This window comes from Mobula birostris, chromosome 14, assembly GCF_030028105.1.
Source record: "Mobula birostris isolate sMobBir1 chromosome 14, sMobBir1.hap1, whole genome shotgun sequence".
NCBI lineage: Eukaryota > Metazoa > Chordata > Chondrichthyes > Myliobatiformes > Myliobatidae > Mobula > Mobula birostris.
In genome coordinates this window covers 18,112,072-18,134,597 of record NC_092383.1, presented here as the reverse complement: position 1 = coordinate 18,134,597, position 22,526 = coordinate 18,112,072, and the positions used below count along the sequence as shown (strand labels likewise).

The following is a 22,526-nucleotide window of genomic DNA, read 5'->3' as shown; positions in this document are numbered from 1 at the left end:
ATTATTTTTGCTCTCTTTTTGCACTTATTTAATTTACTTTTTAATATATATTTCTTATTATAATTCATAGTTTTTTTTGTATTGCACTGAAATACTGCCGGAAAATAACACATTTCATGACATATGTCGATGATATTAAACCTGATAGTGATTCAGTAAAACAACATTCTAACAACTCTTCCAGCAGTGTAAAGGAAGAACCAGAAATTTTGTTTGCTCTGAAGAAGAATGACATTCACGTCTACTTATCATCAAAAATAATGGCCTATATTGTCACTTCCAATCATAATTAAAAATATTATAATTATTTATATGGTATAAGTCAATTTCATTTCGAAGGGAAATGATCAAAATCACAATCAGAACCAACAAAATACCTTTTACAATTTTAGTCATTCTTTTTAACTGAATATATAAGTTAGAGTAAGCAGAGAAGAGTTTTACTGCGGACTACTGCATTGAAGCTGTCTATTGCTCCTTTTCTTCTGCAAGTGGAGGAAATCTTCAGACAAATGTTTACGATACCTTTGCCATGATAGGGTCTGAAGGAAGCCCGCCTCTCCCTTCTCGTGATGTAACACAACACGCACTCATAATCACATTTGCAGTAATCTCCTTCCTGTCATGTGATTGACAACAAATTCTGTATATTGTAAGGTCACAATAGGTTCCACTGAGGTTAAATTTTAAGAGCTGGGCTTTTATTAAATACAAAGGTTGTTATTCATCTATTGCCCTGTAGAGCTCTATTCCCCTGAGGGTAGTCAGAAATACGAGGGGTGATTGATAAGTTTGTGACCTAAGGTAGAAGGAGTCAATTTTAGAAAGCCTAGCACATTTATTTTTCAACGTCGTCCCCTCCTACATTTACACTCTTAGTCCAGTGGTCGTGGAGCATACAGATCTTGGACCTCCAGAAAGTGTCCACAGCAGGGGTGATAGATAAGTTCGTGGCCCAAGGTAGAAGAAGATGAGTTATTAACTTCAAACTTTCTGCATAATCACTCAAAGAGTTGAACTGCATGTGCATGCAATGAGAGCTGTATAACTCATCTCCTTCTACCTTAGACCACGAACTTATCAATCACCCCTGCTGTGGACACCTTCTGGAGGTCCAAGATCCGTATGCTCCACGACCGCTGGACTAAGTGTGTAAATGTAGGAGGGGACTATGTTGAAAAATAAATGTGCTAGGCTTTCTAAAATTGATTCCTTCTACCTTAGGCCACGAACTTATCAATCACCCTTCGTAACAATAATCCCAGAAACGTTCACAATACCCGTCCGTGATTTAAGACCCACTCGTGGGCCTGGGTGAAGTTCAAAGCATGAGAAGTAATACTCCTCCTTCACCAAGTAATAATCATGTGGACTCAGAAGTCACAGATTTTGTGTTTACTATTTTCTGTGGCACTTCTTCAAAGTTGCTACTCTCTAAAGTGGGAAATGTTATTTCCAGAGCAAAAGAATTATTTTTCTCAACCACTGCTAACATCACATGCTCACAAGTCAAGCACAGTAAGTGCTGAATGCAAAATCTATTATCTACAGCACAGTGGCATAGCCCTATCGCCAGTAAGGCATTTCCCACCATAACCAGTGTGACATTTCTACTTCGCATATCAGATATCTTCCTGGACTCTCTGAGGAGCCCTACTGCCTACAAACTTAAGGTTGGGTCAGATTCCTATCCTACGGTGGGGGTGGGGGGGGGTCAGGTATATTTTCAGGAAAGCCACTCATATATATTGAGCACAAGTTACTGATGGATTAGGAGCAATTTTGGAAAAGCTAATCCAGAAACGGATCAAACTGTTAATAACCTCAAACAGATCAAACGGGAGGAGAAGATGGCGGCGCGACGCAGCTCACAGCAGCCACTCCGGTGGTGATGTCTGTTATTTGTCAAGTAGGGTGCCATGCACAATCCTGATTTGATGGAGACGGACGTGAGAGCACGGAGGAGCATCTGGTAAAACTTCTGAAATGCCTGCTTCGCTGCTGCTGCTGCTACTGTGTGATCCAGAATCTCCAGAGGAGAAGGCCCTGAGTCCTCGGCTTTGCTTGTTGCTCGGTGGCCTGGGCGGGGTTGAAGCGTTTGGTAGAGGATGGTGCTCAGAAAGGCTGTGTCGGAAGCTCGAAGTTTTCGGACGGACTCAGAGTCCACTGCGGTCGGGAGCTTCCAATGGTGCTGCAATGGCAAGTTTGCGGCGCTTGGAGGTTCATGGCAGGGAGAGTTTCTCCCTTCTGCTGCCTGCGTGAGATGATGAGTCTACCGGGACTTTGAGACTTTATTTTACCGTGCCCATGGTCTGCTCTTTATCAAATTACGGTATTGCTTTGCACTGTTGTAACTATATGTTATAATTATGTGATTTTTGTCAGTTTTAGTCTTGGTTTGTCCTGTGTTTCTGTGATATCATTCTGGAGGAACATTGTATCATGCATGCATTTCTAAATGACAATAAGCGAGGACTGAGTGTCCGCATAATTTAAACTGGTTCGTCCCTTTGCTGCAATCACAGTAGATGGACTGATGCTATCTTTTTGTTTGCGCAGTCATGGCCAGGATCCTTATCCCTTCAACCACTTCGTCTCGAAGGAAAAATTAAAGGGGGAGGGAAAGAGCTTAGTTACCTTTTGCCTCTCTTCTGTCAACTTCAAACCCACCAGAATGATGGGGGCCTCCCACAGTCTGATGGATAGTTAATGCTAAAAAAATTCTAGATTCACATCCAGCACAGAGAAAAAAAAGTTTTCCCTCTGCAATAGATGAACTCCTATTATTTTTCAAAATTTGAAAATCATTTTAAACTGAAACATTTCTCTGCCACCTGGTCGGTTGTGAAGTTTCTTATTTTATTGTGAAAGGTACTTCATTGGTTCTGTTTATGAAAGGTGCTTATAAGTGGAACCTTCTCATTTTGATAATTTCCCTTACATGTAAAATTAACTTACGCACTATAAATAATTATTTATCAGAGCAGAATCTAGTGGCAAAAGGCTAGTTACAGATAACCTGTCTCGAGATCAGGGGTTCCAACCTGGGGTCTGCAGACCCTTTGCTTAATGATATTGGTCCATGGCATAAAAAAGGCTGGGAAACCTTACTCTAGATGCACAATTGTAATTACAGACAACCTGCCTTTAGATCAGGGCTTCCCAACCTGAGGTCCATGGGCACCTTGTTTAATGGTATTGGTTCATGGTTTAAAAAAGGTTGGGACTCCCAGCTCAAGATGCAAAAGGATAATTACAGACAAGTTGACTCTAGCATGCCTTAAAATACACACCTTATTATAAAACATAGAGCAGTACAGCACAGAAACATGCCCTCTGGCCCACAATGTTGTGTCGAACCAACTAAATAGGGACACAAATGGCCAAGTAAACTAATCCCTTCTGCCTACACAATGTCCATATCCTTCCATTTTCCTCACATTCCAAACGTCTCAATAATTTATTGATTTAATTATGGTGAATGTCTCAGGTTTCTATGACTATTTTACTTTGAACTTTTCCATTCTGCACAGAGAATGAAGGCTGCTTATAAATTCTAGATACGGCTGAAGAGTAATGCTGTTTGAACAAGATATTTCAAGCTGGGACATCATTCACGGTTAGAATTAAGGGCTGCTATAATGATTTTACTTAGGCCTAACTCACCAGGTTTTCCATGTTTATCTTTACTCCTGGCAGTCTTCTGTTTGAAGGGGATTGGTTGTCCATCAGAACTTCCTGATGTGGAGATGCTGCTGTGCTTTGCTCCATCATAGTTACCACTTGTCATTTCCAAACCTCCAGCCACCTGTTCTGCGAGTGGTTTTGCCCCCTCTCTATTGATTTCACCTGCAGGGCTCAAGTCGTCCACTCCACTCTTGGTTGAAGAGGTGACAGTGTCAACTTCCCTGTGCTTTTCATCTCCCCTTGCTCCGGTCACCATCGCCTCATTAAGTTCGTTTCGTATCCACGTTGGGACGAAGTTACTGGTCTCCAGCTCGGACATCTCAGAGCTGGTGTACTCATCTCCGGCTTCGTTACTGGAATGGGAATAATGAAGGACGTGCCCCTGCTTCAACACTGTGCTCTCACGGTTTCCGCGCTTTCGAAAGCTACGAAATCTCCTGGCAGGCCTGTGGCAAGGTGGATCAGTGCCCTCCACGAGGACGTAGATGATCTCCCTATTACACATAATACCCCTGAGACAGGGAGAGCACACATCTACACAGTCCTCTAGATTCTGTTTCAAAGACACAACAGGAACAGGAACCAGTTGGCTACTTTCTCCTTCCTGAAGGCTGCTCTCACTTCCAAAGGTATTTGGTTTTGAGCTGGCTGGTTCTTGCAGATCCTTACATTCGGACTTGATGCTCTCAGGGCTGGTTTCTGTATGATCTAAAGGAGCAGTTCAGTTCCATATTAGCATTAAGTTCACACAACTTTTTCAGTAAGCAGGTAACAATAATGTTGACACTGAGGAATGGTATTTGGACCCAGTTTACATAAAAAGTAAAGTAAAGGCATCCGTTAGTCTTGCGAGACCATGGATCTGCGCCTGGAAAGTCTTCACTCTCCAGGGCGCAGGCCTGGGCAAGGTTGTATGGAAGACCAGCAGTTGCCCATGCTGCAAGTCTCCCCTCTCCACGACACCAATGTTGTCCAAGGGAAGGGCAAGGGTCGATACAGCTTGGCACTGGTGTCATCGCAGAGCACTGTGTGGTTAAGTGTCTTGCTCAAGGATACAACACGCCGCCTCGGCTGGGGCTCGAACTCACAACTTTCAGATCGCTAGTCGAATGCCTCAACCACTTGGCCACGTGCCCACACATCCAGTTTACAGAGCCACAATATTAATCTATATTCAACGTAAAGTAATATAGCAACATGGACTGCAGAGCATTGTTAGCTTTAGGATGTGTCTGTGACTATCTTGTTACATCTGTTCCTTTAATCAGGTGTGTAAATTAAATCTATATCATGTTCTATAGTAAATGAGTGCAGTATTAATGAGGTGCGCAGTGCAAGAACATTGAATGTGTGTGGGTCTCCTTTTATTGGGGAGGTAGAGAATGATAATAATGTTAAATACAGATGAATATAATGCAGCTGAGTGAGAGTAGATGTGTTTTGTGTGGCTAACCAGTGACATTTAGTTGAGTGACAACTGCGTGTAGCCATGGCAATGACATTAAGTTGCAATTCCAACATCAAAAACAACTTCCACTTATACTGTATCCAACCTATAATGTAACAAAATGACCCAAAGCGATGCACAGAACTATAAATTGATGCCAAATGACAGATGATCAAAGCACTGTCAAAGAGATAGATGTTAAGGAGTGTTTGGAAAGAGGAAAGAGATATAGAAAGGAAGAGAGCCTTAGGGAATGATCTCCTGTGCTCTGGGATTTGGAAAACGATGGCAGAATTTCTAGTAATAGGACAATAATAGGACAATTAAATTCAGGAATCAGCAAGAGACTGGGATCAGAGTACAGATATCTCAGAACAACACAAAGCTGGGAAAGATTACAAAGATGAGGGAAGGAACAGGCTTGAAACCATGGTAGAACTTGGGGGAAAAAAAACCTAAGAAAGACAAATTTAAAACAAGTCTAGTTGGTTTAAAACCAACTAGGAGCCAAGTTGGTCTGAAAGCACAGCTTAAAATAGGGATAGCAAAGAAATGGAAAGTCTCCAGTTTATGGAGAATAAGAAGTCAACAGGACACTAGTGGAAGAGTCACAATGTATCAGAAAGTACTGCAGACAGCAAAAATCAGGGAGAATAGTTGTCTTATATTTTGTAACAGGTTACAGCAAGTCATTGCAAACTACATCCAGGATGTCCTCAAAAGAGAACTAATCGTAACGATGTGCATCACAACAGAGTGATGGCAACAGGCTTAAACTTCGAACAACAGTCTCTGCTACCTCTTTTGTCGAGCAAGAATGTAGATAGAATGATCTGAGTTACCTAATACATCACATGGGACTCGTGGATTAATCATTTATGGGAAGGGACAATCACACTAAATTCATAGCAGCAGGTAGGTGGCAAACTAGTAAATTTAGACTCAGCTATTTCAGTACTTTCAGATTTCCTTTTACTTTCATCTGATCAACACATCCATGCTTTCAAAGGAAACGAGAATATGATTAAAGGTTAAAAAGTAAACAAGAGGGCCCGTGTTCAAAATCTGGCAGTCGACAATGCATTCAACAAATTACCTTTCTTAGATTTCCTCTTGCCTTTAACTGATGTCATACTTGTATATGATTCATGTTGTTCCAGTGAACCAGCTTTGGACCAATTAGTGTTCTTCTGCAGGAGATACACCACATTATAACCAACATTCATCCACAATCGACAACAGTTTAGAATACATTTTTTAAAGTTCAGGAGAATCAGATAGCGTGGCTGTCATTTTCAATCCTTTGAACCACAAAGAATCACACAAGATAAAAGAAGCTATGTGAGTCAGACACAACCTGTGATAATGATGACTCTGGTGCATCTAACTTGTCTTCGTCGGCAGATTTGCTCTCGATTCCACTGAGCTGCTTTTCATCGTCACTATTTTTCCCGCCATCTTTGTGACTTGCCGTTCCTGAATTGGAGTCCTGGGTTTCCACTGGTGAAGGTGACTCTGAGGTGGCAGAAGTACCTGCCTGACAGGCTCTGACTGAAGCTGACGGATTTGGAGAGAGCGTCAACTTGGACCAGGTGCCCCAGAAGAGGATAATATTATTATCCGTCCCAGCAACGCTGAATGTCTCCCCGCAACTGATAATCTAAAAGACGGTGAGTGAGAGACAAGTGTTCTGAAGTTAGCTTCCGGTGCAGAGCTACGTAACAATTCCTTGTGCTACACTGGGATAAAGTGCCATATCACAGTGTTTTTCAATGTTTGACTGTGCGTGAAATGTGGCACAATACCCTCACATATTATGGGCCAGCCTGATACATGTGCTGAACTGAATAAACTGAGTTTGATAACAATATTATGGATAGCATCAGCTTTCTCTCTAGCACAGGATGCCCATAAAGCAGAATGCTTTATTGTCTGTAATCTGTTGCCTTTGGACATTTATGTTGGAATAAACAATGATGCTATCCATATACTGCACAGCAAAACAATCCAGCATTGTTAAGCTGCTGCGTTATATTGCAGTGCTGTTACCATATCAATTTATATAGCTCACTACGTGCTTAGTCTGCAAGACACCCTTGAATATTTCGTAAAATGTTGTGCGGCAAGCAATGTCTGAATGAGAAACAAGCTCGTGTAAAAAGAAATCTGGAAATACAAACGCATCCAAGTAAATATTATCATTGTGTAAGTCTGCCAACAGATATTAGATCACCAAGGAGGCCATTTTGCACATTACAATGAAGCTGTCCTTTCCCATAACATTTTAAAGAAAAGTCTAATTTAACATTGGATGATATTAACTATATATATTTAATAGTCATCTAGCACTAAGTGCTTCATAACCTAATAACTTCCCATGAGTAGAATTCTTTTGGCTTTCCCATCTTTCATTGATTACCCTGTACCTATCTCCTTGCTGATTACTTAATCTCCTGAATGGCATCTGTCACTAATCTGGCCACATTACTAAACTACTCTTGTTCTCCTGTAAACTTACACGGATTGCTGGGCTCCTCAATTTGATGTCAGAAGCAAATTTCAATGTCGGTCCACTTGTGCACGTTCTGTACCCCCAGATTTCACTACTCTTTATAATGAATAAACTCAAAGGAATTACAGATTCATAAATACAAGAGATTCTGCAGATGCTTGAAATCCAGAGTAACACATGCAAAATGCTGGAGGAACTCAGCAGCTCAGGCAATATCTATGTAAATGAATACCTGCTTCACCACCATAACATCCATAAATGTTCAAAAAAAAGATAAGCAAGGTCTCCAGTCAACCACTATATTCTTTCACAAATCAAAGTCTACTCGATTAGTTGCTATTGTATGCTACAGGTCAATTGCAATTTGATCGAACATCAACGACAGGCACTTTTTTTAATCTTCTCACTGGGATTAATTTTATAATCGATGAGTTCGATATTACTAATTCTCAAGGAGACTGACAAGATAAATGCTGAGAAGCATAGTCCATAACTAAGGAGCAGAGTCTCAGGGTATCAGCCAATTAGAACTAGGGGATAGAAGATGAGAGGCTTCTGAATACTTGGTAAGTTCTACTTTATGGATAGCTAGTTGCTGAGCTGAAATCAAGGATGAGACCAATAGATTTTAGGGCACAAAGGAATCAGGTGACATGGGCATAGGGTAATAAAATGGATGAGGTGTACAATCAGCCATGGTCTAACTCATGGTGGAGAAGGTTCTGAGGTCACATGTCCTACTCCCATTTCTGTTTGTGTTGTATTTCCTTCTGTTACTCCACTCTCCTTCCTTTATAACAATTAAACTTTCTCTGCTAACAAAGAGAAACACTGAACTTCAGGTTGACTTGAATGTTGGTCTCATAAAAGCATTATCTTGAAAGGTATTTAAATTCTTTCCAAACACAGAACAATTTTTTAATACACTGAATTTATGATGAACAAAACTATCATTCTGTACTAGTGAAACTAATCTATTTATAAAAAGGATTATTCAGATTTGCAATAATGCAAGATGACATTAAAGTTGTTTACTTTTGCGATGACTAACAATATCAGAAAATTGTAGAAAAGGTAGGCAGGATGTTACAGCTGTTCTCACTTTGGGCCACGTGTCTGGATATCCAGTTAGGTCTCACACAGCACTCTAAGATGGATCCGACCCACAGAATGCCTTATCCAACTGGATAGTGGATGACATAGTGCTATAGCAGGTATTGGTACTACTGCACAAAACCAATAACCCTGGTTCGATTCTGAATTTAGGTGTTATCTTTATTTATTTAGATACAGTGTGTAAAAGGCCCTTCTGGCCCCTCTGTGTGGATGTTACCTATTCCTCTTGCGACTGCACTGTTTTCTCTGGGTGCTCTCCTTATCCGCACACTCCAAAGATGTACCAGTTGATAGGTTGATTGTAAAGTTGCCCCTGACTGGGGTGCATGATGGAAGCGCAGTAGCAAGTTGATGGGAATAAAAACGAAATAAGTTTATAGGGAAAAGGGAATGATGAGGTTTCTCAGAGAGCCGGATAAAAAGATGGACCAAACTCTGTACTGGCACCTGAAACATTGACTACACCTTGATTTTGAAGGTTGCAAGTAAACAAATATTGGTCTAGAAAGTGGAGCATGAATGTGTCTGCTTTATATGCAAAAATCAGAATCAGATTAATTATCACTGACATATGTTGTAAAACTTGTGGCAGCAGTACAGTGCAATACATAAAAAATTACTGTACCTTACAATTAAAAATACTTTAAAAAATAAATAAATCAGGCAAAAAGAGACCAAAATAGTGAGGTAATGTCCATGGATTCATGGATCATTTGGCAATCTGATGATGGAGGAGAAGCTGTTCCTAAAATATTGATTGTGCATCCTCAGGCTCCTGTATCTCCTTCCTGATGGTAGTAATGAGAAGAGGGGATGTCCTGAATGCTGGTGGCCTTAATGATGGATGCTGCCTACTTGAGGCCTGCCTTTTGCAAATGCTATACTTAAAAACCACTTTACTAATGGTTTGACGGAATGGCATCCGTTTTGAGTGGGAGTTGTTGTACAGCCATAGAATTGTACAGCACAGAAGCAGGTCCTTTGGCCCACATGTCAATACTGACAACAAATCTATACTAACTGCATTTACCTGCACTTGGCTCACAGCCTACAATGTCTTAGAGATTTAAATGCTCTTCAGGATACCCCTTAAAGGTTGTAAGTGTATCTAGCTGTACCACTGTCTCAGGCAGGGTATTTCAAATCCCAACCATCCTCTGAGTCACATCCTCTCTGGTTCTCTTGTTCCTTACCAAAACCTATACCTCTAGTTTTAAACACCTCTGCTATGGGAAAAATGATTCTACTCTCCACGCAATCCATGTTCGTCATGAAACTGTACCAGAGACTGCCAGACACTGTGTCCAGTTCTGGTCACCTCACTATAGGAAAGATGTGGAAGCATTGGAAAGGGTACAGAGGAGATTTACCAGGATGCTGCCTGGTTTAGAGAGTATGCATTATGATCAGAGTTTAAGGGAGCTAGGGCTTTAACCTTTGGAGAGAAGGAGGATGAGAGGAGACATGATAGAGGTATACAAGATATTGAGAGGAATAGATAGAGTGGACAGCCAGCACCTCTTCCCCAGGGCACCACTGCTCAATACAAGAGGACATAGCTTTAAGGTAAGGGGTGGGAAGTTCAAGGTGGATATTAGAGGAAGGTTTTTTACTCAGAGAGTGGTTGGCACGTGGAATGCACTGCCTGAGTCAGTGGTGGAGGCAGATACACTAGTGAAATTTAAGGGACTACTAGACAGGCATATGGAGGAATTTAAGGTGGGGGGGGTTAGATGGGAGGCAGGGTTTGAGGGTTGGCACAACATTGTGGGCTGAAGGGCCTGTACTATGCTGTACTGTTCTACGTTCTATGTTCTATGGCACAAGTACTTTAGTGGGGCTGATGATATTTCAGCATTGTGTATACACACAATGAAATCATCTCATGCTTGATGTTCATCTTGGCTTTCTGACAGAAATTGGAGTAATAATGTGCAAGCCATGACTGTCATCTGTAATTGCCAGTAAACCAAGGAAGAAACTCCACAGAAAGCTGGCAAGGAAACATGAATTATCACACCCTGACTGTGATATTGATGAGTTGCTGTGTGCGTTTGCCTGTGGTTTTAATGCTGGTCATATTTCACACATTATTGCTGGTAGCGACTATCAATGACTGCACAGGTCATGTTTTAATGCTGCAATCAGTGTAAAATTTTCCCGTATTTGCCTTTATTTTTGGATCTCTTGACTGGGTGTTAGTACTTAAAGACACCACCTGTTTCGTGGACCATGGGTAAATTCCAATAGTGAGGCAATTATATTTAGTTCTGAGAAAACACATGGGTTCTGCCTATGGATAACGTATTCGGTTGGGGAAGCCGATCAAACTTTTTGAAATTTTTTCTTCTTAGTTCAGATATTATATATTAAAGTAAGTAGTTTCATCACCAAAGATAATGATTCTTCAATGTAAAGGATCAAGGATCAATTTTATTTGCCATATACATTTTTTTTGGTGTGTGCCTGCATGCGTGCGAGTCTGTGCGTGTGCGTGCATGCATGCTGATGTCTTTTTCATGGCGCAGAGCGAGAGAGAGACTGTGTGGTGTGCTACTCCTCACACAGACATTTTCGATTCCTTTTTAAAAAATTTTACGAGGTCGAGTTGCGATCTCGACACTCAACCCGGCACGGATGGAGAGCGTACTCAGGAGCGGACCCAACTGGTTTTGAACCCGGGACCTCTGCTCCCGGGTCCAGCGCTGATGTCGTTGCGCCACCAGCCGGCCCTGCCATATACATTTACTTTTAGGAATTTATTGTGGTGTGTTGGTGTGATATGCAACAAAAGACAACAACATTCAACAATTATAAAGAATTAAATAAATATAAAGTTAGAAGTTAAAGTACAGATATGGAATAAAGCGTGCATAAATACTGTACATAAAAACCAGCATGTAAACAGTATTGTAAAAAGTGGTTTAAAGTGTTTACAGTGCAGCAACAGAGGTAACAGATAGAGAGGATGATGGGGGTGGGGTCTAACTAGAATGGTTGATCAGATTAACTGCTTGGGGCAAGAAACTTTTAAAGTGGTGTGAAGCTTTTGTTTTAATAGCCCTGAAGGGAGCTTTTGGAAAAGGCAGTTTGAAGGGTGGGTAGTGCCTGTCATGATCTTTCTTGCCCACTTTATCTTGGACACATACAACTCCTGTAGTGATGGTAGACTGCTGCCAATGCACTTTCCTATAAGGTCCTGATGGCATGAATGACGATTTCTCAAACTTCTGGTAATGTCCCCCCTTCATCATTCCCTGTCCCTTTTTCCCTCTCTCACCTTATCTCCTTGCCTGCCCACTGCATCCCTCTGGTGCTCCTCCCCTTCCCCCTTTTCTTTCTTCCATGGCCTTCTGTCCTTTTCTATCAGACTCCCCCTTCTCCAGCCCTGTATCTCTTTCACCAACCAACTTCCCAGCTCTTTACTTTATCCCTCCCCCTTCAGTTTTCACCTTGTGCTTCTCTCTCCCCTGCTCCACCCACCTTTTAAATCTACTCCTCATCTTTTCTTCTCCAGTCCTGCCAAAGAGTCTGGGCCCGAAACATTGACTGTACTTTTTTTCCCCATAGGCACTGCCTAGCCTGCTGAGATCCTCCAGCATTTTGTGTGTGTTGCTTGGATTTCCAGCATCTGTAGGTGTTTTCTTGTTTGTGGCCTTTACTATAATACCAGTCTAAAGTAATACTTACAGATATGGTTTGATGCTGCAATTGTTTAACATGCACTGGCATTTTATAGGGCTTGGTGTTGCCTGTTCCAAGCTGTCCTTCTGTGTTCCTCCCAAAGGTAAATACATTACCAGGTTCTACCAGTACAATCGTGTGTGAGGGACCCAGCACAGCATCACTCACATGCTGGTTTCTCAATGCCTTCACTACTGTGGGAACTTTTCTGCCTTCAACGTCGGTCTGCAATGTTAAAAGGGACAAAGATATTACACTTTGTTCTGAGGCTTGCTTAATGACTACCCACTGCTTCCTGTTGTGTGGCTCCCAATTAATCTTCTGCTTCCAGCCGAGATTTCCTGCTGGTCTCTGCATAGCCCTTTGCATACTGCTGCTTGATGGTGTATCATCAATATTTCCCACTGCTCCCCAACATGCAGAGGAGGCCTTATCCAACCAAGGAAATGCATAACCACTGCAAAGAGTTTACGCGCTGGAGCGAATCCCCTCCCAAAGTCCTGCTCTGTTCCTGCAGGTTCTGAATTTAACTGGGAAAGAATATCCACTCAACATGGCAGAAGTAATCATTGGGAATCAACATTTATTTCAGCTGGGAGATCGTATGGCCAGACAGCCATGTGGGAGAAGCTGGAGAGCTCGCAGCAAACCTCTCACGGAAGGTTCAGGCTTCTTCTGTCCCCACGGCAGGAGCACCTCTCAGTGACTGATTCAAGGGCTGTATACCCGTCCATCACCACAATGTCCTCCTGCACTTCTAATTTCTGTACAGTACCTAACAATGTCTGGTCCCTGTGCAGCTGTGGGGATTTGCTACGTATCCACGTCTTCCCCTGCCTGCATGACTGCTTCTGGTTAGAATCAGAATCAGGTTTAATATTATTGGCATATGTTGTGCAATTCGTTGTTTATACTGCAAATCAAATTTATTTATACATTGAGTAGGCCCTTCTAGCCCTTCACGCCACACCACCCAGAAATCCCCTGATTTAATCTGAGCCTATTCATGGGACAATTTACAATGACCAATTAACCTACCAACCGGTACATCTTTGGACTGTGGGAGGAAACCACAGCAGCCAGAGGAAACCCATGCGGCCACGGGGAGAACATACAAAATTACCTTACTGACAGCAACGGGAATTGATCCTGGGTCGCCTGTACTGTAAAGCGTTATGCGTGTGTGTATATGTGTATATATAATAATTAATTTGAAGAATTAGTGCAAAAAGAAAGCAAAAATAGTGAGGATGTGTTCATGGGTTTCATGGATCGAACAGAAATCTGATGGCAGAGGGGAAGAAGCTGTTATTAAAACATTGAGAGTGTAAAAAATTAAGGGAAGATGAATAAGTAGAAGATGCAGAAACACTGAAATGATTGGCTATCTGTAAGATGTCGCATGAGGAATTGTTGTTCGCTAGCACGATCATTAACCTACCAATTGGTATGTCTTTGGAGTGTGGGAGGAAACCAAAGCACCCAGTGGAAACCCACACAGTCACGGGGAGAGCAGCTTTTGCCTATATCATCACACCTTCTGACTGCACTTTAAATGACCAATTCACATCCAGCAATATAGAAATCCTTTCTTTTGTAATTTAAGAAAAATTAGTTCAATAATTCAAGGATTTTGATGGCTACGTTTTTAAATGCATCAATTCCCTTTTAGTGTATGAAAAACATTTCACACTCTATCATGGTCTTAGCTGCAAGTTATATGTACTTTAGTTTTGCCATGGCTTTAAATTTTTAGATGCATCCAAGTAATTGACAACCTTGTTAGCAACAGTTACAAATTGTATAACACTAGTGTCAGTGGAGTTGTTTGTTACTGCTGTTGCTTTTGAGATTTATATAAGCATCCATGCCGATCCAACAAAACTTGGACAGGATATAATTATCATAGAACATAACATTCTTCTTTATAATTATGTGTTTGCTTTCACCCCTCCTTAAATTTGAAGTTATTTTGGAACTATGGGGATTGGACACTAGTCATATTTTCCAGCTGCTCTCAGGCAGAGTAGAGTTACCTCTTTGGCCAATACTATGTGGAGTAGGATAGTCTATATCACAAATATTGAACTGCGTTGCTCAGAATTTTTGAGTAAATTGTGAATAGCTTATACACAAAAGTTCTCACCTTGAAATTTTACCTCAGACTTCGCTGTCTTGTGGGGGTGGGGGCACTACATAGGATCGAAATGAGCTGCACAGAGTTGTAAACTTAGTCAACCCCATCATAGACACTATCCAGGACACCTTCAAGGAGCGATGCCTCAAAAAGATGATGTGCATCATTAAGGACCCCCATCACCCAGGTCCTGCCTTGTTCTCATCGCTACCATCAGGAAGGAGGCACAGGAGCCTGAAGACTCACACTCAATGATTCAGGAACAGCTTCTTCCCCTCTGCCATCTGATTTCTGAATGGACATTGAACCCATGAACTCTACCTCACTACTTTAAGTCTCTATTTTTGCACTACTTATTTAATTTATCTATTATACATAATGTATTTCACAGTTTTTTCCCCCTATTATGATGTATCCCATCGAACTGCTGCTGCAAAGGCAACAAATTTCACAACATATGCCGGTGATATTAAACTTGATTCCAATTCTGACTCAGGAGAAACATCTGTCTTTATATTTCCTACTGATCCAAAGATCAATACATCTCATTGACCCACAGTTCTCAGCCATTAAAGCCATCGCTGTGCAACTTTTTTTTGAGTACAGTGATCCACTGAACTTAAAACCCCATTAGTCTCAGTGGCTGACCAGTATAGTCCTTTAACCAGTGAACCGGGAAGCTTAGCTCTACTGCACAACAGAAAACACAAATCGAAGTAGATTTCAAAATTTACTTACAGCTACTGTTCTGAAAGAAACTCTATCTTTATCATATACCGGTTTGTGAATGGAACGGTGCTTTTAGAAATGCTTAGGTGTAGATTTACAACAGTCAGAGGTCAATGGAAATGAACTCAATCATGCTGTTTGTCCCAAAGGGATGCTCTTCATATCATGCATGAATTAAAAGAATCTGACCGTGCATGAAATATATAAAGATATGATGTCTACATCAACAATAGGAATGAAATATACTCACTCTTGCAAACAGCATTGTCATCTGCATGAGAAGGCCTCGTCGTTCATTCAAGCCAAGTTTATTGTATTGGTTGTTACCACAAGCCAGCAGGCTACCAGTATCTATAGATCACAGAACAAAATTTTCAGAAGGTTTTAAAAATGTGCTCCAGTTGAACTTTAAGCAGGATAAAGTTCATCCATTCAAAGGAAAATATTGGACTTTTTTCCTCCCAAAATCCTGACTAGATATTGCTGCTTTAAAACCATAAGACCATAGACCATAAGACAAAGGAGCAGAAGTAGGCCATTTGGCCCATCGAGTCTGCTCCGCCATTTTATCAGGAGCTGATCCATTTTATCCTATTTAGTCCCACTGCCCCGCCTTCTCACCATAACCTTTGATGCCTTGCCTACTCAGATACCTATCAATCCCTGCCTTAAATATACCCAATGACTTGGCCTCCACTGCTGCCCGTGGCAACAAATTCCATAGATTCACCACCCTCTGACTAAAAAAATTTCTTCGCATTTCTGTTCTGAAAGGGCGCCCTTCAATCCTTAAGTCATGTCCTCTCGTACTAGACTCCCCCATCATGGGAAACAACTTTGCCACATCCACTCTGTCCATGCCTTTTAACATTCAAAATGTTTCTATGAGGTCTCCCCTCATTCTTCTAAACTCCAAGGAATACAGTCCAGGAGCGGACAAACGTTCCTCATATGTTAATCCTCTCATTCCCGGAATCATTCTAGTGAATCTTCTCTGTACCCTCTCCAACGTCAGCACATCCTTTCTTAAATAAGGAGACCAAAACTGCCCACAGTACTCCAAGTGAGGTCTCACCAGCGCCTTATAGAGCCTCAACATCACATCCCTGCTCCTATACTCTATTCCTCTAGAAATGAATGCCAACATTGCATTCGCCTTCTTCACTACTGACTCAACCTGGAGGTTAACTTTAAGGGAATCCTGTACGAGGACTCCCAAGACCCGTTGCATCTCAGAACTTTGAATTCTTTCCCCATTTAAATAATAGTCTGCCCGTTTATTTTTTCTGGCGAAGTGCATAACCATACACTTTCCAACATTGTACTTCATTTGCCACTTCTCTGCCCATTCTTCCAATCTATCCAATTCTCTCTGCAGACTCTCCATTTCTTCAGCACTACTGGCCCCTCCACCTATCTTCATATCGTCAGCAAACTTAGCCACAAAACCATCTATTCCATAATCCAAATCGTTGATGTACAATGTAAAAAGAAGCAGCCCCAACGCTGATCCCTGTGGAACACCACTGGTAACCGGCAGCCAACCAGAATAGGATCCCTTTATTCCCACTCTCTGTTTCCTGCCAATCAGCCAACATTCTATCCACGTATGTAACTTTCCTGTAATTCCATGGGCTCTTATCTTGTTAAGTAGCCTCATGTGTGGCACCTTGTCAAAGGTGTTCTGAAAATCCAAATATACAATATCCACTGCATCTCCCTTGTCTAACCTACTGGTAATTTCCTCAAAAAATTGTAATAGGTTTGTCAGGCAGGATTTTCCTTCAAGGAATCCATGCTGAGTTCTGCCTATCTTGTCATATGCCTCCAGGTACTCTGTAACCTCATCCTTGACAATCGACTCCAACAACTTCCCAACCACTGACGTCAAGCTAACAGGTCTATAATTTCCTTTTTGCTTCCTTGCCCCCTTCTTAAATAGCGGAGTGACATTTGCAATCTTCCAGTCTTCCGGAACCATGCCAGAATCTATCGACTTTTGAAAGATCATCGCTAATGCCTCCGCAATCTCCACAGCTACTTCCTTCAGAACACGAGGGTGCATTCCATCTGGTCCAGGAGATTTATCTACCTTTAGCCTATTCAGCTTCCTGAGTACTTTCTCTGTCATAATTGTGACTGCGCACACTTCTCTTCCCTGCCACCCTTGAGTCTCCAGTATCCTGCTGTCTTCCTCAGTGAAGACTGATGCAAAATACTTGTTCAGTTCCTCTGCCATCTCCTCATTTCCCATTACAATTTCTCCAGTATCATTTTCTATCGGTCCTATATCTACTCTCACCTGTCTTTTACTCTTTATATACTTGAAAAAGCTTTTAGTATCCTCTTTGATATTATTTGCTAGTTTCCTTTCATAGTTAATCTTTTCTCTCTTAATGACCTTCTTGGTTTCCTTTTGTAAGGTTTTAAAAACTTCCCAATCCTCTGTCTTCCCACTAATTTTTGCTTCCTTGTATGCCCTCTCCTTTGCTTTAACTTTGGCTTTGACTTCTCTTGTCAACCACGGTTGCATCCTTCTTCCACTCGAAAATTTCTTCTTTTTTGGAATATACCTGTCTTGCACATTCCTCATTTCTCACATAAACTCCAGCCACTGCTGCTCTGCCCTCTTTCCTGCCAGTGTCTCTTTCCAGTCAACTTTGGCCAGTTCCTCTCTCATGCCACTGTAATTTCCTTTACTCCACTGAAACACCGACACATCAGATTTCGGCTTCTCTTTTTCTAATTTCACAGTGAACTCAATCATGTTATGATCACTGCCTCCTAAGGGTTCCTTCACCTCAATCTCTCCAATCACCTCCGGTTCATTACACAATACCCAATCCAGTACAGTCGATCCCCTAGTGGGCTCAACAACAAGCTGTTCTAAAAAGCTATCTCACAGACATTCTACAAATTCTCTCTCTTGAGATCCAGTGCCGACCTGATTTTTCCAATCCACTCGCATGTTAAAATCCCCCACAATTATCATAACACTGCTCTTCTGCCAAGTCTTTTCTATTTCCAGTTGTAATTTGTAGTCCACATCACTGCAGCTGTTTGGAGGCCTGTATATAACTGCCATCAGGGTCCTTTTACCCCTGCTATTCCTTAGCTCAACCCATAAAGATTCTGCACCTTCCAATCCTATATCACCTCTTTCTAATGATTTAATATCATTTCTTACCAATAAAGCCACGCCTCCCCCTCTGCCTACCTTCCTATCCTTCTGATACACCGTGTATCCTTGGAGGTTCAGCTCCCAGAGACATGCATCCTTTAGCCAGGTCTCAGTGATGGCCACAATATCATACCTGCCAATCTGTAGCTGTACAACAAGATCATCCACCTTATTCCTTATGCTGCGTGCATTTAAGTACAACACCTTAAGACCAGTATTTGATACTTTTTGCTTTGATTTCACTGCAACTCATCCCAATGGCTACACATTTGCCCCATCACCTGCCTGTCTTTCCTGACATCTTTACTGCTCACTATCTTAGATTTATTTCTGTTTTCCCCTTCCTCTGCTCTATCATTCCAGTTCCCATCCCCCTGCCAAATTAGTTTAAACCCTCCCTAACAGCTCTATTAAACTTTCCCGCGAGGATATTGGTCCCCTTCGGGTTCAGGTGTAACCTGTCCTTTTTGAACAGGTCATACTTCCCCCAGAAGAGATCCCAATTATCCAAGAATCTGAAGCTCTGCTCCCTACACCAGTCTCTCAGCCAGGCATTCATCTGCCTGATCCGACTACTCTTGCCCTCGCTAGCACGTGGCACAGGTAGCAATCCCGAGACTACTACCCTGGAGGTCCTGCTTCTCAGCTTCCTTCCTAACTCCTGGAAATCTCTCTTCAGGACCTCCTCCTTTGTCCTATCTATGTCATTGGTACCAACATGTACCAAGACAACTGGCTGCTCACCCTCCCCCTTTAGAATATTCAGGACCCGATCCGAGACATCCCGTACCCTGGCACCTGGGAGGCATCACACCATGAGGGTATCTCTGTCAGGCTCACAGAATCTCCTGTCTGTTCCCCTGACTATGGAATCCCCCACGACTACCGCATTTCTCTTCTCCCTCCTTCTCTCCTGCACAACAGCGCCAGGCTTAACAAGGATTGATGTGAAAATGCTGAAGAGGTGAAGAGTAAGTAAGACAGAGGCTTCTTTCTTTTGCTTTATTATTTTAGATTTTTATGGTTCCTCTCCACTTGATGATTTGAAAGGTCAGGGCAAACCAGGAACTTGTTTGTGCCATGCAATAACTAGTTGCTCAAAGGTGCAGCTGTTCAGCCTGTGGATTTGTCTCTGAATGAAGATTTGATCTGAAGACCATAATGATATTTGTCCTCACAGGTAGATAGGGTAGTTAAGAAAGCTTATGGGGTGTTAGCTTTCATAAGTCGAGGGATAGAGTTTAAGAGTCGTGATGTAATGATGCAGCTCTATAAAACTCTGGTTAGGCCACACTTGGAGTACTCTGTCCAGTTCTGGTCGCCTCACTATAGGAAGGATGTGGAAGCATTGGAAAGGGTACAGAGGAGACTTACCAGGATGCTGCCTGGTTTAGAGAGTATGCATTATGATCAGAGATTAAGGGAGCTAGGGCTTTACTCTTTGGAGAGAAGGAGGATGACAGGAGACATGATAGAGGTGTACAAGATAATAAGAGGAATAGATAGTGTGGATAGCCAGCGCCTCTTCCCCAGGGCACCACTGCTCAATACAAGAGGACATAGCTTTAAGGTAAGGGGTGGGAAGTTCAAGGGGGATATTAGAGGAAGGTTTTTTACTCAGAGAGTGGTTGGTGCGTGGAATGCACTGCCTGAGTCAGTGGTGGAGGCAGATACACTAGTGAAGTTTAAGAGACTACTAGACAGGTATATGGAGGAATTTAAGGTGGGGGCTTATATGGGAGGCAGGATTTGAGGGTCAGCACAACATTGTGGGCCGAAGGGCCTGTACTGTGCTGTACTGTTCTATGTTCTATTTTCTGCTGATGAGAAAGGATCATTGTATAGCGGGGGTTGCCAACCTGTGGTCGACAGACCCCTTGGGTGTCGGTGAAGGTCCATGGCATTAAAAAAAGGTGGGAATCCCTGCTGTATAGGGCTCTTCTGCTACTTGAGCGGGAGGGTTAGGCGAGGAAGCTCCTCAATTATTGCAGTAGTATTCCACCCCGCAGGACCACATACTATAGTAGTAGTACTACAGATGTGTAGGAATGTAAAAGAACAGTACTGAAAGCATTGACAATGAATGTAAAGAATAAAAAAGCATTAGTTTATTCTTGTAAATATTTTTTATTATGAATAAAGTTTATTTTCAAAAAAAATTCTTTCTGATGTGAATGAGTAACAAGAAAGTGCTGCAGGAAAAAGGTAAAAATCTTCAACCATAGGTGCAGCTTGAGATCAGTTTGATAGAAAGTATGGGAAGTGGGAAATCCAAAGTGGTGCAGTGCTACCCTTGAGATGCAGAGGCTTTCCAACAATAAGGCAAGAAATCAATTCCCATGTGCGGATGACACAAAGCTGGGTGAGAGTATGAGCTGCGAGGAAGATCGAGTACAGCTCGTACAGGTTGAATAGGCAAATGCATTAGCAGTTGTAGCAAAATGTGGATTGATGGAAGGTCACCTACTTTTGGTGGCAAAAACAGGAGGGCTGATTATTATCTGAGTAGTGGTAGATTACGAAATGGCCAGGTGCAGCTAGACCTGGGTGCCCTTGGGTACAAATTGAAAAAAGGAAGTGTGAACGTACAGCAGGTGGTTAACGTTGCAAATAAAGAAAAATAGTTTATTTGTCACAAGTACATTGAAACATCGAAACGTACAGTGAAATGTATGCAACACACACAAAATGCTGGAGGAACTCAGCAGGCCAGGCAGCATCTATGGAAAAGCGTACAGTCGACGTTTCAGGCTGAGACCCTTCGGCAGGACTGGAGAAAAACGAGATGAGGAGTAGAGTCAAAAGGTGAGGCAAGGGGAGGGAGGAGCAGAAGGTGACAGGTGAAACTGGGGAGGGGGGAGAGAGGTGAAGTGAAGAGCTGGAAAGTTGATTAGTGAAAGAGATACGGGGTTTACTTCACCCCTTCTCCTTCCGGTGTTACCTATAACCTTGTGTTTCTCCTTCCCCTCCCCCCAACTTTATCTCTACTCTTCATCTTTTTCTCTCCAGTCCCGCTGAGGGGTCTTGGCCCAAAACGTCGAAAGAACTTCTTTTCCATAGATGCTGCCTGGCCTGCTGAGTCCCTCCAGCATTGTATGTGTGTGTTGCTTTGGATTTCCAGCATCTACAGATTTTCTCTTGTTTGTGAAATGCATCATTTGTGGCAAATCAAGTCAGCAAGGATGGTGCTGGGGGCAGTCCACAGGTGTCACCATGCCCCAACTTACTAACCCTAACCATACGTCGTCCAGGAAACCAGAGTGCACATGATCGCGAGAAGAACATACAAACTCCTGACAGACAGCAGTGGGAATCGAACACCGATCAGAGATGGCTGGCATTGTAAACAATTGTGCTAAACTCTACACCACCATGCTGCCCCACATGTTGGCCTTCAAAGCAAGCAGATAATTTTGTAATTGTGCATACCCTTAAGGAAACACACTTGAGTACTGTGTATTGTTTTGGTCTCCTCCTTTGATGTTCTTGCTATGGAAAGAATTCAGCATAGGCTCATCAGACTGTTTTTTTGGGATGGTGCGACTGACATATGGAGACCTAGAAGTACATTTGCCAACATTTAGAATAATGAGAGGGATCTCTTAGACAGTTATAAAATTGTGTTTAAGAATAGGAAGACTAGATGTAGGAAGGATGATCCTGATGGTGGGAAAGTCCAGAACTAAGGCTCTGTGCTCTCCAGAATTCAGAGGGATGAGGAGTGAGCTTATTGATACCTATCGAATGGTGAAAGGCCTTGACTGAGTGGATGTGGAGAGGATGTTTCCAATGGTGGGAGAGCCTAAGACCAGAGGACAGAGCTTCAGAACAGAGGGGTGTCCTTTCAGACCGGAGATGAGGAAGAATTTCTTTAGTCAGAGAGTGTTGAATCTGTGGAATTCATTCCCATAGGTGACTGTGGAGGCCAAGTCTTTACGAATATTTAAGGAAGAAGTTGATAGATTCTTGATTGGCCAAGGCATGAAGGAATTTGGGGAGAAGGCAGGAGTTTGGGGCTGAGAGGGAAAATCTA

General features: G+C 42.3%; 1 protein-coding gene across 14 annotated transcripts in view; it reads right to left on the bottom strand.

Moving 5' to 3' along the window:
• The window catches only part of LOC140209741 (serine/threonine-protein kinase Nek9-like), a 193,122-nt gene that overhangs the window by 102,302 nt on the left and 68,294 nt on the right, over positions 1-22,526 (bottom strand). For 10 of the 14 annotated variants that reach the window (XM_072278143.1, XM_072278145.1, XM_072278148.1 and 7 more), the window contains 5 exons: positions 15,563-15,663; positions 12,453-12,671; positions 6,492-6,794; positions 6,231-6,324; positions 3,667-4,395 (listed from right to left, as the gene is read on the bottom strand). In XM_072278143.1, coding sequence (XP_072134244.1) covers positions 3,667-4,395; positions 6,231-6,324; positions 6,492-6,794; positions 12,453-12,671; positions 15,563-15,663 — 1,446 coding nt within the window. The remainder of the gene's footprint in view (positions 1-3,666; positions 4,396-6,230; positions 6,325-6,491; positions 6,795-12,452; positions 12,672-15,562; positions 15,664-22,526) is intronic. The other 4 variants (XM_072278149.1, XM_072278155.1, XM_072278153.1 and 1 more) reach the window with 4 other exon arrangements.